Below are 17049 nucleotides of genomic sequence, written 5' to 3' on the forward strand. Positions count from 1 at the left end.
CAAACTGAAAAATTCTGAACATGGTGGTATTTGAGGACAGAGTTGAGAACCACTGATTTAAAGTGGAGTTCCACCCATAAATATAACATTACATCAGTAGTTTTAAAAAAATGTCATTAGTCCTTTACGGATTTTTTTTTTTTTAGATGCGTTCAAAGTGTTGTTGCTAGGCAGAATAGTTAATCTTCCCACTTCCTGCACCTAGGTGCTTAATGCACCGCACAGACTCCTGGGAATGTAGTGGGTGTAACTTTCCAGGAGTCTGTGCACTCCCCAGTCTCAAAGAATCATGTGACTTGGACAGCACAGGTGCTGAAACCTGATCTGACACTGCTTGTGCAGCACTGAGAATGTGCGAGATCTGGAAGGCTGAAATCCAGGAAGTCATACAGTCTGGCTTCATGATGCCCACACTTAAGATGGCCCAAGTCAATTTCTATTTTATAAAGTGTCTAAATGCTGTAACAACCTAACAAAACGGACCTTAGTTTACAGACTAACTTTACTAGAATACATTAAGCTTGTGTATTACAGGGGTATTTATATTTAAAAAGTGAAATTGTGGCCAGAACTCCGCTTTAATCTATAAGCTTCATCCAAAATCAGGAAGGAGTATGCAACCTGTGAAAGCTTCCATTGTAGCCTTTTATAGCCCCATATACACTATTAGATTTTCTGCAGGTTTTTGTCTTCAGATTTACCAAAGCCATATAATATGAGGTCAATGCAAATCAGACAGGCCCTTGCACTACATGTTTTTTGTAAATCTGAAGACAAAAATCTAGTGTGTATGGGATCTTAGGAAAAGTTCTATTTGCTTTAAATCTATATATTTTGACTGAGCACACAATTCCGATCTGTTACTGTATATTCTAACCTGTCTTTTGTGAGATGTCCCATTTAGGTGGGCGATTAATATTTTCCCTTGTTGCCTTGGATGACTTGTACACGGAATGTTGTGCCTATGCAAACATTCCATTGACAGCTGGTACCAGCTGTGTACAGTCCCTTATGGCAATGAGATAAATGATTCAGATCAAACAAATTACTTGAGTGTGAGAAATCTGCAAAACAAATACAAATCAGGAAGGGGCCAAATACTTTTTCACAGCACTGTGTGAAAAGTGTGGGGTACATTTGTATTCAGCCCCCATGAGTCAATACTTTTTAGAACCGCCTTTCACTGTAATTACAGCTGCAAGTCTTTTTGGGGATGTCTCTACCAGCTTTGCACATCTAGAGAGGGCCATTTTGTTCCTATTCTCCTTTGTAGGGTTGTCCCGATACCAATACCAGTATCGGTATCGGGACCCCCGATGCCAAAATAGAATACTCCCCCCAATCCCCCCCCCCCCGTCGCCGCAACCGTCATGTGTCGCAAAGCCGCCGCCGCTGCCATGTTAATCACCGCGGGGAACATTACAGTCAGCTTTCGTTTGAATAGCTGTTTTCCCCACCGCGCATAGACACTCCCCCTTGAACGGATCTGTCCAATCGCGAGCAAGGGGGAGTGTCTCTATACACAGCGCGGCGGGGAAAACGGCCATTCAAACGAAAGCTGACTGTAATGTTCCCCGCGCGGTGATTAACGCGGCAGCGGCATCATTTAGGTATGGGGGACATGGCTGCATGTGGGGGGACATGGCTGCATATGTGGGGGGACATGGCTGCATATGTGGTGGGACATGGCTGCATATGTGGGGGGACATGGCTGCATATGGGGGGGACATGGCTGCATATGTTGGGGACATGGCTGCATATGTTGGGGACATGGCTGCATATGTTGGGGACATGGCTGCATATGTTGGGGACATGGCTGCATATGTTGGGGACATGGCTGGATATGTTGGGGGACATGGCTGGATATGTTGGGGGACATGGCTGCATATGTTGGGGACATGGCTGGATATGTTGGGGACATGGCTGCATATGTTGGGGACATGGCTGGATATGTTTGGGGACATGGCTACCAAATACCTCCTATTTTTGCTGCACCACTAAAGGGGAAGCTTGCCTGAAAAGGGCATTTGCTCAGATCTGACTGAGAAGATGTTGTTGGATCAAACTGTCGGTGCCAGCTGGTCCTGGGAGTTGTAGTCCTTTAAGCAAGTGCTGGAGGTAGAAGTGTGTGTGTGTGTGTGTGCGTGTGTATATATATATATATATATATATATATATATATATATATATATATATATATATATATATATATATATATATATATACTGGATGTATATAGTTGAGTCCATGAAGATCTATTAGGCCCCTTTCATGCGTGTCAGATCTGCTCAGCGGGAGATCAATCTGTTGATCCCCGCTGAGCCGGTGGATGACATGTCCGTCTCTGCTTACTATGAGAAGATCGGATGAAAACGCACAGCATGTCTGTTTTCATCCCATCCAATACATTTGCCACCTGTCCAGCGGATCGCCATCCGCCTGTTTTCAGCTGATCTTGTTGGATTGATTGGCAGGCTGGTGTCAGCGGAGATGTGTCTGCCCATACAAGTCAATGGGTGGCCCGCTCAGATCCGCCTGAAAAATTGACAGGCGGATTAGAGCGGTCTATTGTGTGTAAGCGCCATGCTCCGATTGTCTTAGCCGCTTACCGGAGCCGGTTGGTTCCTCTCCCCCTCACTGCCTGGATGCCAAGTGAGGGGAAGATGGCCCCCGCTTGGCTCCATAGCATTGAAGGGTGGAAGCGACGTCAAACATCCTTGCTCATTTATTTATTTTTTTATATCTTTTTTTCTATTACAAGGGATGTTTACATTCCTTGTAATAGGAATAATATGACCCAATATTTTTTATTTTTAAAGGACAGTGTCAAAATAAAAAAATAAAATAAAAAAACGCAGAAGCGAACGCATACATGAGTAGCTCCCGCATATGAAAATGGTGTTCAATCCACACATTGTATCATTGTGATTGAGGTATCATTGTGATTGATATAGCGAGAGCAATAATTCTAGCCCTCGACCTCCTCTGTAACTCAAAACTGGTACCTTGTAGAAGTTTTTAAAAACCGCCTATGGACATTTTTAAAGGTGAAAGTTTGTCGCCATTCCACGAGCGGGCGCAATTTTGAAGCGTGACGTGTTGGGTATCAATTTACTCGGCGTAACATTATCTTTCACAGTATAAAAAAAATTGGGCGAACTTTACTGTTGTCTATTTTGTGTATTTTAGTGTATTGTTTCACCAAAAAAGTGCGCTTGTAAGACCGTTGCGCGAATACGGCGTGACAGAAAGTATTGCAATAACCGCCATTTTATTCTCTAAGGCAGTGGTCATCAACCCTGTCCTCAGGGCCCACTAACAGGCCAGGTTTGCAAGATAACTGACATACATCACAGGTGATATCATTTGCTGCTCAGTGATTGCAGTATTCTAGTCTGCATCTCTCCAAGGTAATACATAAAACCTGGCCTGTTGGGCCCTGAGGACAGGGTTGATGACCACTGGGGAGTTAGAAAAAAAATATATATATATATATATATAATGTTTGGGGGTTCCAAATAATTTTCGAGCAAAAAAAAAAAATGATTTTGAATTGTACACACCAAATATGAAAAATAGGCCCGGTCCTTAACCACTTGGTATCCAGCCTATTGTGAAAAGACGACCATAAGTTGGCTCTCAATTGCTGGGAGGACGTCCATAGATGTCCTCGGCTCCTCCGGCCACTGGGGGGCGCGCGCCCGCCGCATCGCTGAGATGCCGATGCGTGTGCCTGGCGGCGCGATGTGCGCCAAGCACCAGCGATCGGTGGTTACACAGACAAGGACGTGGATCTGTGTGTATAAACACACAGATCCACCACGTCCTGTCAGGGAGAGGAGACCGAAGCTGTGTCCCTTGTACATAGGGACACCGAATGGTCACCTCCCCCTAGGGTTGCCAACTCATCCCTTTAAAACAGAACACATATGAATTACACAGGTTCTGAGGCTAATTTAATGCAAACAAGGCACCAAGTGAGTTTAATTACCTCCTTAATCAGCCACAGAACCTGTGTAATTAATATGTGTTCTGTTTTAAAGGGATGAGTTGGCAACCCTACCTCCCCCAGTTAGAAACACTATGCAGGGTTCACATTTAACCCCTTCCTCGCCCCCTGCCAGTCACATTTATACATTAATTCGTGCATATTTACAGCACTGATCGCAGTATAAATGTGAATGGTGTCAAAAGTGTCCGATGTGTCCGCCATAATGTCGCAGTTCCAATAAAAATCGCAGATCGCTGCCATTACTAGTAAAAAAAAAAAAAAAAAAAAATTCTGTCCCCTATTTTGTAGGCGCTATAACTTTTGCGCAAACCATTTGCTTATTTTTTTTTTTTTTTTACCAAAAATATGTAGAAGAATACGTATCTGCCTAAACTGAGAAAAAAAAAAAAATTGGGATATTTATTATAGCAAAAAGTAAAAAAATATTGTGTTTTTTTTCACAATTGACGCTCTTTTTTATGTTTTATAGCGCAAAAAATAAAAACCGCAAATACCACCAAATGAAAGTTTTCTATTTGTGGGGAAAAAAGGACGTCAATTTTGTTTGGGAGCCATGTCGCACGACCGCAAAATTGTCAGTTAAAGCAACGCAGTGCCGGAAGCTGAAATTTCGCCTGGGCAGGAGGGGGGTATATGTGCCCAGTAAGCAAGTGGTTAAAGGGGCTGTAAAGGTAAAAAAAAAAAAAATCCCTAAATGGCTTCCTTTACCTTAGTGCAGTCCTCCTTCACTTACCTCATCCTTCCATTTTGCTTTTAAATGTCCTTATTTCTCCTGAGAAATCCTCACTTCCTGTTCTTCTGTCTGTAACTACACACCGTAATGCGAGGCTTTCTCCCTGGTATGGGGAAAGCCTCTTGAGGGGGCGAGCAGGCAAGTCAGGACGCTCTCTACTTTGCAGATAGAGAAAGGAGCTGTGTGTTAGTTGGCGTCCTGACACTCCTGCTCGCCCCCTCAAGAGGCTTTCTCCACACCAGAGAGAAAGTGACGTATTACTGTGTGGAGTTACAGACAGAAGAACAGGAAGTGAGGATTTCTCAGAATAAATAAGGACATTTAAAAAGCAAAATGGAAGGATGAGGTAAGTGAAGGAGGACTGCACTAAGGTAAAGGAAGCTATTTAGGGAAATTTTTCTTTTACCTTTACAACCCCTTTAATATTGCATTTTTTTTTGGGGAATATGGCGTGGAAAATGTTTTGCACATGAAGTCTTGTGTGCTCTGAGCCCAGCTCTGTGGTTCTCTATTGCTGGGCCTGTACAAGACCAGTCTTGTGCTCCCCTGGAGGGGAAGACATGGAATCTGTTTGGTATTCCTTCCCAGCCTTCCTCCAGGAAGAGCAGCAGAGCCGAGGCCGCCAGACACCACAGAGCTTTACAATGCCTTCCATTCAGCCTGTCTGGCCTCTTTCCTGTGCGGGGGGGAGGGGCAGAGAGCGTTCCCTTGGCCACGGCCAAGCTGAATTGTGCGAGACTTTTCTACAGAAGGGAATTGTGTCATGCTGAAAGGATTGAGTGGGAAACTGTTTAACTTCTGCGGAACCGCACCATAGAAAAGCACTTAACCACTTAACCCCCGGACCATATTGCTGCACTTTTTGCGATTCGGGACTGTGCCGCTTTAACTGACTATTGCGCGGTCGTGCGACGTGGCTCCCAAACAAAATTGACGTCCTTTTTTCCCCACAAATGGAAAACTTTCATTTGGTGGTATTTGCGGTTTTTATTTTTTGCGCTATAAAAAAAAAAAAAGAGCGTCAATTTTGAAAAAAAAAACTTGATATTATTTTTTACTTTTTGCTATAATAAATATCCCAATTTTTTTAAACCTTTTTTTTTTTTCTCAGTTTAGGCCGATACGTATTCTTATACATATTGGCGTCCTTTTTTTCCCACAAATAGAGCTTTCTTTTGGTGGTATTTGATCACCTCTGCTGTTTTTTATTTTTTGCGCTATAAACAAAAATAGAGCGACAATTTTGAAAAAAATTAATATTTTTTACTTTTTGCTGGGGCAGAGAGCGTTCCCTTGGCCACGGCCAAGCTGAATTGTGCGAGACTTTTCTACAGAAGGGAATTGTGTCATGCTGAAAGGATTGAGTGGGAAACTGTTTAACTTCTGCGGAACCGCACCATAGAAAAGCACTTAACCACTTAACCCCCGGACCATATTGCTGCACTTTTTGCGATTCGGGCACCATAGAAAAGCACTTAACCACTTAACCCCCGGACCATATTGCTGCACTTTTTGCGATTCGGGACTGTGCCGCTTTAACTGACTATTGCGCGGTCGTGCGACGTGGCTCCCAAACAAAATTGACCTCCTTTTTTCCCCACAAATGGAAAACTTTCATTTGGTGGTATTTGCGGTTTTTATTTTTTGCGCTATAAAAAAAAAAAAAGAGCGTCAAATTTGAAAAAAAAAAACTTGATATTATTTTTTACTTTTTGCTATAATAAATATCCCAATTTTTTTAAACCTTTTTTTTTTTTCTCAGTTTAGGCCGATACGTATTCTTATACATATTGGCGTCCTTTTTTTCCCACAAATAGAGCTTTCTTTTGGTGGTATTTGATCACCTCTGCTGTTTTTTATTTTTTGCGCTATAAACAAAAATAGAGCGACAATTTTGAAAAAAATTTATATTTTTTACTTTTTGCTGTAATAAATATCCCCCAAAAATATATAAAAAAAACTTTTTTTTCCTCAGTTTAGGCCGATACGTAGTCTTATACATATTTTTCGTAAAAAAAAAATCGCAATAAGCGTTTGGTTTGGGCAAAAGTTATAGCGTTTACAAAATAGGTGGTATTTTTATGGCATTTTTATTAATATATTTTTTTTACTAGTAATGGCGGCGATCAGCGATTTTTTTTTTCGGTACTGCGACATTATGACGTTTTTTTTTACACATTTTTGGGACCAGTGGCATTTTTATAGCGATCAGTGCTATAAAAATGCATTGGATTACTATAAAAATGCCACTGGCAGTGAAGGGGTTAACACTAGGGGGCGGGGAAGGGGTTAAGTATGTCCCTGGGTGTGTTCTAACTGTAGGGGGGGTGGCCTCACTAGGGGAAACACTGATCCTCTGTTCATACATTGTATGAACAGAAGATCAGCATTTCCCCCCCTGACAGGACCGGGAGCTGTGTGTTTACACTCCCGGTCCCCGCTCTGTAACGAGCAATCGCGGGTGCCCAGCGGCGATCGAGCTCGCCGGGCACGGGAGTCGGGGGCGAGCGGGGGGTGCTCAAAGAGCCGCCGTATAGCTACGGGCTCTCGCCCAGGAGAGCACCGCTGCCACCGTATAATGACGGTGCGCGGTCGGCAAGTAGTTAAAAGATGTCTGGAAGCTGAAGTTTAATCTTATTTTTGACCTAATGTTATCATCACTGGGTCTCTGTGCTTCTCTGTGCCATGCAGACTTTTCGTCCGATTAGGCGTCCCAGATTTTGTAACGGAAGTGATGTTCCATCGCCGCCATCTTGCTACACCCTGCACTCGTCCACAGTAAGGATACATTGAGAAGGCGGCAAGTGGACATCTTGTTACACCCACTGGAGTTATGCATTGCACACTTATTTTTAAAAGTAAATTCAGCTTATACAGTAAAACCTCGGATTGCGAGCATAATTCGTTCCAGAAACATGCTTGTAATCCAAAGCACTCATATATCAAAGCAAATTTCCCCATAAGAAATAATGGAAACTCAAATGATTTGTTCCACAACCAATTATTCATAGGTCCTTCATTTTATAGTCCATATAAAAGTATTATAGCAATGTGATAAGTGTAATCATAAAATGTCCATCCACAAATGGAAGCCTCCACAAGGGGATTAGAAGTAACTCCAGCAGGAGCTACAGAGTGTAAAAGAGAAGAGAGGCGCCTCTAAGTGTAGCAATATGGTTACATTTAACCACTTAAGCCCCGGACCATTATGCAGGTTAAGGACCTTGCCCCTTTTTGCGATTTGGCACTGCATCGCTTTAACTGACAATTGCGCGGTCGTGCGACATGGCTCTCAAACAAATTTGACGTCCTTTTTTTTCCACAAATAACGTTTTTTTTTGGTGGTATTTGATCACCTCTGCGGTTTTTATTTTTTTTATTTGTTGGGTGTGGCTGGGCGTGTGACGTCACTGATCGTCGTTTCCTATGACAGGGAACAGTTGATCACTGACACTGCCACTAGGAAGAATGGGGAGAGTATTGTTTACACTCACCTCTCCCCGTTCTTCAGCTCTGTGACCCGATCGCGGGACACCGGCAGCGATCGGGCCCACGGGCGCGGTCATGGAGCTTCAGACCGGTTCGCGAGTGCGCCGGCGAGCTCGCGACCCACGGCTGGGTTCTTAAAGGGGACGTATGTGTATGTGTGTGTGGTGTATTTTTTTATTTTTTTTACAATTTAACCTTTTAAATATTTATCACAATTCTTTATTTTTTAGCCCTGTTGGGGGGCTTTGGTGAGATATCAGAGGTCTTAACATCCCCTGACTTCTCTCCTTTTGAGACAGGGAACGGGAAAGAGGACACAGACTCCCTAGTCCCTTTCTCTGCAGCCTCAGCTGCGCTGGAGATGACTGGACAGGAGACAGAGGCTCCTCCCCATTCATAAACTGAAGCATTGTAAACACCGTTTGCGGGGCACGGAGGGGGACAGAAGCACAGGGAGGCACAGAAGGGGGAAAGCGGAGCATGGGGGACAGAAGCACAGAGGGGGAAAGCGGAGCACGGGGGGACAGAAGCACAGAGGGGGGAAGCAGAGCACGGAGGGGGGGCATAAAGGGTAAAGCGGAGCATGGAGGGGGGGCATAGAGGGGGGGAAAGCGGAGCATAGAGGGGGGGGAAGCGGCACATAGAGGGGGGGAAAGCGGAGCACAGAGGGGGGGCATAGAGGGGGGGAAAAGCGGAACATAGAGGGGGAAAGCGGAGCATGGAGGGGGGCATAGAAGGGGGAAAGTGGAGCACGGATGGGGGGCATAGAGGGGGAAAGCGGAGCACGGGCGGGGGGCATAGAAGGGGGAAAGTGGAGAATAGAGGGGGAAAGCGGAGCACAGAGGGGGGGGGCATAGAGGGGGAAAGCGGAGCACAGGGGGGGGGGGAAAGCAGGGCACGGAGGGGGGCATAGAGGGGGAAAGCGGAGCACAGAGGGGGAAAGCTAAGCACAGAGGGGGGCATAGAGGGGGAAAGCTGAGCACAGGGGGGGGCATAGAGGGGGGAAAGCGGAGCACAGAGGGGGGCATATAGGGGGAAAGCGGAGCATGGAGGGGGGGCATAGAAGGGGGGAAAGTGGAGCACGGGCGGGGGGCATAGAAGGGGGAAAGTGGAGCACAGAGGGGGAAAGCGGAGCATGGAGTGGTAACAGAAGCACGGAGGGGGACAGGAGGAGCACAGAGGACACTGAGGGGGACTGGAGGAGGATACAGGGACAGTCAGGGACGATCGGTGCGGCAGTGGGGGGAGTTACAAGCACCGATCTCCCTGTATAGATTTCAATATAGCAGCTGAAAGCTGTTTTCTTGTTTCCTCCCGTATTCCACAATCTGAGAATTGTTTTCACATTTTGAAAAACATTTTTGTATTCTTTTTTCAGTTCAGTAATCCTTGCTTCCTTCCATAAGCAAGCATGAGATGGGGACCCGCACTGCCTCCTGGGATATCCAGGTCTCGCCTTTCAGCAGGCTTTGTTTTACAGAGGGATGCATGTGCACTACAAGATCAGCGCATGCGCAGGCATGATGAGGCTCACCCCCTCCCACCGCATTCCGGTCATCTCTGCAGCTTACAGGAGCCGTCATTAGTGGAAGATTGCCCCGTTGTGTGCAGATATAACACCCTCCACTCTTCTTAGAAGGCTTGCCACAAGATTTTGAAGCGTGTCTGTGGGAATTTGTACAGAAAGAGCATATGTGAGGTCAGGTGCTGATGTAAGACCTGGTTTGCAGTCAGCGTGTTTAATTATCCCACACGTGTTCTGTAGGGTTGAGGTCAGGGCTTTGTACGGGTCACTTGAGTTCCTCCACACCATGGGGCAGATCCACAAAAGGATTACGCCGGCGTATCTACTGATACGCCGGCGTAATTTTAAATTTCCAGCGTCGGATCTTTGTTTTGTATCCACAAAACAAGATACGACGGCATCTGGGATCGATCCGACATGTGTACGTCTTAGTACGATATACAAAAAATGGTGGCGCTAAAATAAAAATAATGATAAAACACTGAAAGTCTATATCAACACTGAGTGACAGTGTAATCGGATGCAAGTCCATATAATTGTGAAAATGTTGACAGATGAATAAACCATGTGCAGTAAATGATTCCAAACACCACAGTGATTTACGGTAAATTAATCATGTGAAAACAACCACCACCAAAAGGGGAGGCTTACTGGAAATATTGAACCCAAATAAGCGTACGCTCAAAGGGTTAATAAAAGCTGAATATGAATTGGTGAAAGACACATCAACAGGATCTGGATTTCAGCAGCAGAGTCCGACGGCGTACGTCTTAGTACGCCGTCGGATCTAAGCTGAAATTTTTCGGCAGCCGCTAGGTGGCATTCCCATCAAAATCCGCGTTGGGTATGCAAATTAGCTAGTTACGGCGATCCACGAACGTACGTCGGCCCGGCGCATTTTTTTACGTCGTTTTCGTTCGGCATTCTTCCGGCGTATAGTTAAAGGTGCTATATGGTGGCGTACTCAATGTTAAGTATGGCCGTCGTTCCCGCGTACAAATTTTTATTTTTTACGTAGTTTGCGTAAGTCGTTCGAATAGGAATTTGCGTAGAATGACGTCACCGTCGTAAGCATTGGCTTGTTCCGGTTAAATTTCGAGCATGCGCACTGGGATACCCCCAGGGACGGCGCATGTGCAGTTAAAAATAAACGTTGTTTACGTCGGGTCACGACGTATTTACATAAAACACGCCCCCCATTACATCCATTTGAATTTCCGCGCCCTTACGCCGCAAGAGATACACTACGCCGCCGTAACTTACGGCGCAAATTCATTGAGGATTCGAAACAAAAAAAGTAAGTTACAGCGGCGTAGTGTATCTTAGATACGCTGTGCCCGGCGCAATAATGCGCCGTTGTACGTGGATCTACCCCCATATCTTTATGGACCTGGCTTGGGCATAGGAACACGGTCATCCTGGAGCAGAAAATTACCTTCCCCCAAACTGTTACCTCCCAAGGTTGAAACAACAGAATTGCTCAAAATAACTTTGTATGCTGTACCATTAACCATAATCTTCACACCTGAAAACACCTCAACTCAATTATTTGGAGGGGTGTCCACAAAATTGCCATTATATAGTGTAGTTGTATAGCAGGAAATATATGTGCCGTATATTTTAACGTAGATTTTCATGGTTGACTTTATATGTGTAAATTCTGTATGTTAATCCATATTTTATTTTGCAGTGTTGAATGAATACAAACTTGTGATCATGGGAGATATGAAGACCCCAGACTTTGACGACCTTCTTGCAGCTTTTGACATTCCTGACATGGTGGATCCCAATGAAGCTATTGAGTCTGGCCATGATGAACATGATCACATGAAGCAAACTGCCCAAGGCGATGATGATGCCCACATCCCTTCCTCATCGGATGTTGGCGTCAGCGTTATAGTGAAAAACATAAGAACCCTCGAATCTTCTGAAACGTCAGACAAAGATCATCATCACTCAACCGGTAATGGCTTGCACAATGGCTTTCTCACCATTTCAAATCTTGAACGGTTTAACAAGGAAGGGCTGAAATCTCTAAAGGAAAAAGCTATTGCATCTGGCACCATTCACAAAGAGACTGTCTTTAATCAGTTCAGTCCCATTTCCAGTGCTGAAGAATTTGATGACGATGAAAAAATTGAAGTGGACGATCCTCCTGATCGAGAAGCCTTGTGTTCAGGTTTTGGCTCCAGTATATTAACTCAGCATCTCTATGAACGGGACAAAGCCGTTGAACATTTAATAAAGCCTAGGACTCCCGTCGCCAACAACGTGGAAAAAAGCAAAGCGAGCAAACAAGACTACGAGGTTGGTTCCGTATTTGACACCTTTAAACTTAAAAAACTTGATGAGAAGCTGGAAGAGGGCGCTCAAAAAATGTTAGAGAGCAAAGCGATCGATGGCAAACTGGACTCTGAAAAAAGTGAAGTGAATGGAGGAAATGTAGCACAGCTGAAGTTAAAGTCTTCTGCAAAGCTTTCATCCTGCATTGCTGCCATTGCTGCTCTTAGTGCGAAGAAGACAACATGTGACCCTAAGGAGATACACACCATTCCAGAGGAGTCCTCTCAAGTGCCAAAAGAAATTGACACTCCATTGGCCAACGTAAAGCCTTCTGAAGCTCAACTGACCATGCAAAATATGATTGATAGTACAAAGAAGACCCCAGTAAAGCCATCAGACAGCCCAAGTAGTGTATCGAGTGAGAACAGCAGCAAAGGATCCCCATCATCTAGTGGCTCAACTCCCGCTATACCAAAAGTAAGAATTAAGACCATCAAGACTTCCTCAGGGGAAATCAAAAGAACTGTCACACGAGTGTTGCCTGATTTTGAAGCCGAAGGTACGAAACAAGTATCAGATCAAACTTCGCCAGTAGTAGTCTCCTCTCTTTTGTCATCCCCAACATCTGCTGCTGCTATTCTTTCTTCACCTACTAGGGCGTCCTTGCAAACGACCGTTGCTACTAATGCGGTTGTGGCAACAGACGGCACTCCAAAACAGGTTACAATCAAACCAGTGGCTACAGCTTTCCTACCTGTATCTGCAGTAAAAACGGCAGGCTCGCAAGTGATAAATTTGAAGTTCGGTAACAATACCACAGTTAAAGCCACCGTTATATCTGCTGCATCTGTCCAAAGTGCCAGCAATGCGATCATCAAAGCAGCCAGTGCCATGCAACAGCAAACCATGGTGGTCCCAGCTTCCAGTCTTGCCAACGCAAAACTTGTGCCAAAGACAGTTCATTTTGCCAATCTTAACCTCTTGCCTCAAGGTTCTCAAGCTACTTCAGAGCTTCGTCACGTGTTAACTAAAACCCAGCAGCAAATCAAACAAACTCTTGTATCGACCACTGCTGTGACTCAACCCAAGAAGGTGTCCAGAGTCCAAGTAGTGGCTTCCTCCCAAAGCTCTGTGGTGGAGGCCTTTAACAAAGTACTTAGTAGTGTAAATCCCATTCCAGTCTATGTTCCCAACCTGAGTCCCCCAACCAATGCAGGAATTACTCTGCCAGCACGGGGATACAAGTGTTTAGAATGTGGAGACGCCTTTGCACTGGAAAAGAGTCTTTTGCAGCATTATGATCGCCGAAGTGTTAGGATTGAAGTAACCTGCAACCACTGTGGGAAAAATTTAGCTTTTTACAATAAATGCAGTCTTTTGTCGCACGCACGTGCTCATAAAGAGAAAGGAGTCGTGATGCAGTGTTCGCACCTTATCCTCAAGCCAGTGCCAGTAGACCAAATGATCGCTTCGTCCCAGAACAACGTTCCCGCTCCAACGACCTTGACTCTGCGACAAAGCCCAGCTATTGCAGTTGCCCACCCAGTATCGAAGGTGCTGTCGGGTGCATCTGCACCAGTGATTTCTGGTCCTGCCAGTGCACCTGTTACCCCAGCAATGCCTTTGGATGAAGATTCATCTAAGCTCTGCAGACATAGTCTGAAGTGTTTGGAATGCAATGAAGTCTTTACAGATGAAACGTCCTTAGCAACACACTACCAACAAGCCGCGGATGCAACTGGACAAGTACGGTACCTTGTGTATATAAATAGAAGTGTTTAGTTTGATGCTAAGAGCCGGTTCACACAGGGGCGGCACATCTTCGGGGGCGACTCGGCCAGGCGACATGAAGACGACTTCAGAGGCGACTTGCAAAATGACTTCTGTATAGAAGTCAATGCAGGTCGCCCCGAGTTGCCCCCGAAGTAGTACAAGAACCTTTTTCTAAGTCGGAGCGACTTGCGTTGCTCCTATTAGAACGGTTCTATTCACTAGAATGAGACGCGACTTGTCAGGCGGCTGCGTCGCCTGACGAGTCGCCCCAGTGTGAACCGGGTCTAAGATGACCATTTTTTTTTTTTTTTTAAGGCTACCCTTGAATTCAGCAGTAGATTCCACCAGCACCTACAGATTAGAGTGGATGTAAACCCGATTCATGAAATTTGAGCTGGGTACATATATCTGCAGTATTTTGTTATCTCTCTTCAATGAGCCAAGTCCTTTTAGCTCTCTCTGAACCGTTCCTATGTTATCAGCCTGATAACTCCTGGCAAATTCTCTGACACTTTAGACAAAAGCAGCCTGAATCTTCTGTCCGGGGAGTTTCCTAAAATAGATTAGCAGGGAGCAGGCCCTATTACAAGACGCCTCCTGAGAGTCTCTGCCTATGATGAGAGGGGGTGTGTGCCTTTCATCCAATCAACAATGGGGTAGATTCAGTAACATTTACGCATTTTTTACGTAGGCGCAGGGCACCGTTTTTGCCCTGCGCCCCTGCAAATTTACTGCGCTACCCGGGATTCACGGAGCAGTAACTCCGTAAATTGCGTGTGCGCTCTTTAAAATTGCCCGGCGTAAGCACGCGCAATTTGAATGATCCCGTAGGGGGCGGGAATCATTTAAATTAGGCGCGTTCCCGCGCCGATCGTAGAGCGCATGCTCCGTCAGAAAACTTTCCCGACGTGCATTGCGGCAAATGACGTCGCAAGGACGTCACTTGCTTCAAAGTGAACGTGAATGGCGTCCAGCGCCATTCACGAATCACTTATGCAAACTACGTAAAGTTCAAATTTCGCGACGCGGGAACGACGGGAATACGTAACATTGGCTGCCCCTAATAGCAGGGGCAGCCTTACGCGAAAACCGTCGTACGCAAACGACGTAAACTGCGTACGCAGGGCTCGCGTAACGTGAATCGGCGTTAGTATGCAATTTGCATACTATACGCTGAGCACAACGGGAACGCCACCTAGCGGCCATCGCAAGAATGCAGCCTAAGATATGCGGGCATAAGAGCCTTATGCCACGCATATCTTAGGCTGCAGTCGGCGTAATGAGGTTCCTGAATCAGGAGCATTCGTTACGCCGGCGCAAGTAAGCCATTGCGCTGCGTAACTACTAATGTTAGCTATCTTGGCTGTATGCCCAGACATCACACTCTGTGTTAAAGCGAAGTTCCAGCCTTTTTTATGTTTAAGTCAGCAGCTACAAAAAGTATAGCTGCTGGCTTTTAATAAACAGAAACTTACCTTCTCCACTGTCCAGCGACGCGCTCGCCCGGAGCTCTGCTCCTCTCCACCGCTGCCTCCATTCTAACTGTGGGCACCCGGCCGTGACCGCTTTCAGCTTCACAGCCAGGCACTCACTGCACGAGCAGCGCTGCGATCTGTGAGTGGTCAGACGATCGCCTTGGACCTGTCGCATGTCCCAGACGATCGCCTGCAGGGAGGGGCCGCCGTAGGCGATATGACGTATCGCCTAAGCGGTCCCTGGGCGGAAGGAGGAAGTGGGACAGGAAAAAAAAAAATTACATGCAAGGGGGCAGGGAGTGGTTTAAGCAGAAGTTCCAATTTTGGGTGGAACTCCGCTTTAAACAGGAAGAGAAAATCTCCTCATGACGAGAAAACTGCCATTTTTTTTTGATTGGTCGTGAAAACCGGTTGTGTGTATGCTCCATAGCATTTTTCTCGACAAGAAAACTGCCCGCAAAAAAATTAGAACCTGCTTTATTTTTTCTCGTCGCTTTTCCTGTCATTTTTCTCATTGGTTTTTCCTGTCGTTTTTCTCGTCGTTAAAATCGCTTGTGTGTATGCTTTTCTGAGGGGGGAAAAATGCGCATGCTCACAATCAAGTATGAGACGGGAGAGCTTGTTCTGGTAAAACTAGCATTCGTAATGGAGATAGCACATTCGTCACGCTGTAACAGACTGAAAAGCGCGAATCGTCTCTCACCAAACTTTTACTAACTCACGATAACACAAAATCAGCAAAAGCAGCCCCAAGGGTGGCTCCATTTGAATGGAACATCCCCTTTATAGTGCCGTCGTACGTGTTGTACGTCACCAAACTTTGCTTGACTGTTCTTTTTCATGAACGTGTGTATGCAAGGCAGGCTTGAGAGGAATCGCAACGAATCACGTAGAGAAAAACGTTGTTTTTTTGCAGGACAGGAAAAACAGTTGTGTGTATGCGGCATAACACATCTCAACTTTCTAAAGAGTATATAACTGTGAAGACAGCAGATATACATATAAAACCTATGTAGGGAGATTTGGTTCATCCCTGTGTATCATCTGAGGCTGTTCACTTCACTGGATGTATGGAGGGTTTACATCCACTTTAAGTTTAGACACTTTTAATGTTCTCTAATAATCAAATCAAAGCGCATCAGGGATGTGCAAAGGTTGAGTTATCCATGCCAGCCAATCAGATTTTAGTTTACTGGGGTCTGATCAGCTAAGAATATATTTTATTTTTGGTTGCCCTATGAAATAAGTCCCCCCTGCCTGGTTCCCCAAACAACCAGATCCGTTGATATATTTAGGGCCAGATCCACAAAGAAGTTACGTCGGCGTATCTATTGATACGCCGCGTAACTTCTAGGATGCTCCGGCGTATCTTTGTTTTTGTATCCACAAAACAAGATACGCCTAAATGGGGGCTAGATCTGACTGACGTACGTCTTAGTACGCCGTTGGATCTTGGGTGCATATTTACGCTGGCCGCTAGGTGGCGCTGCCGTTGATTTCCGCGTAAAGTATGCAAATTCGCTAGATATGCCGATTCTCAGAACATACGTCCGGCCGGCGCATTTTTTTACGTCAGGCTTTTTTCGGCGTAACGTTTCCCCTGGGTCTATGAGGCGTACGCAATTTTAAGTATGGACATCGGGCCAGCGTCGATTTTTCCGTTGTTTGCGTAAAACGTTCGCGAATAGGGCTTTGGGTAAATTACGTTCACGTCGAAAGCATTGACTATTTACAACGTGATTTTGAGCATGCGCACTGG

The 17049-nt window shown here is 45.5% G+C and overlaps 1 protein-coding gene across 1 annotated transcript in view; it reads left to right on the forward strand.

Annotated features, from left to right (window-relative positions):
* Nucleotides 1-11454: 11454 nt before the first annotated feature.
* The window catches only part of ZNF532 (zinc finger protein 532), a 105105-nt gene continuing 99510 nt past the window's right edge, over nt 11455-17049 (forward strand). Inside the window, exon 1 of the mRNA XM_040337771.1 lies at nt 11455-13788. Coding sequence (XP_040193705.1) covers nt 11476-13788 — 2313 coding nt within the window. The 5' untranslated portion in view covers nt 11455-11475. The remainder of the gene's footprint in view (nt 13789-17049) is intronic.

This window comes from Rana temporaria, chromosome 1 (genome assembly GCF_905171775.1).
Source record: "Rana temporaria chromosome 1, aRanTem1.1, whole genome shotgun sequence".
Classification (NCBI taxonomy): domain Eukaryota; kingdom Metazoa; phylum Chordata; class Amphibia; order Anura; family Ranidae; genus Rana; species Rana temporaria.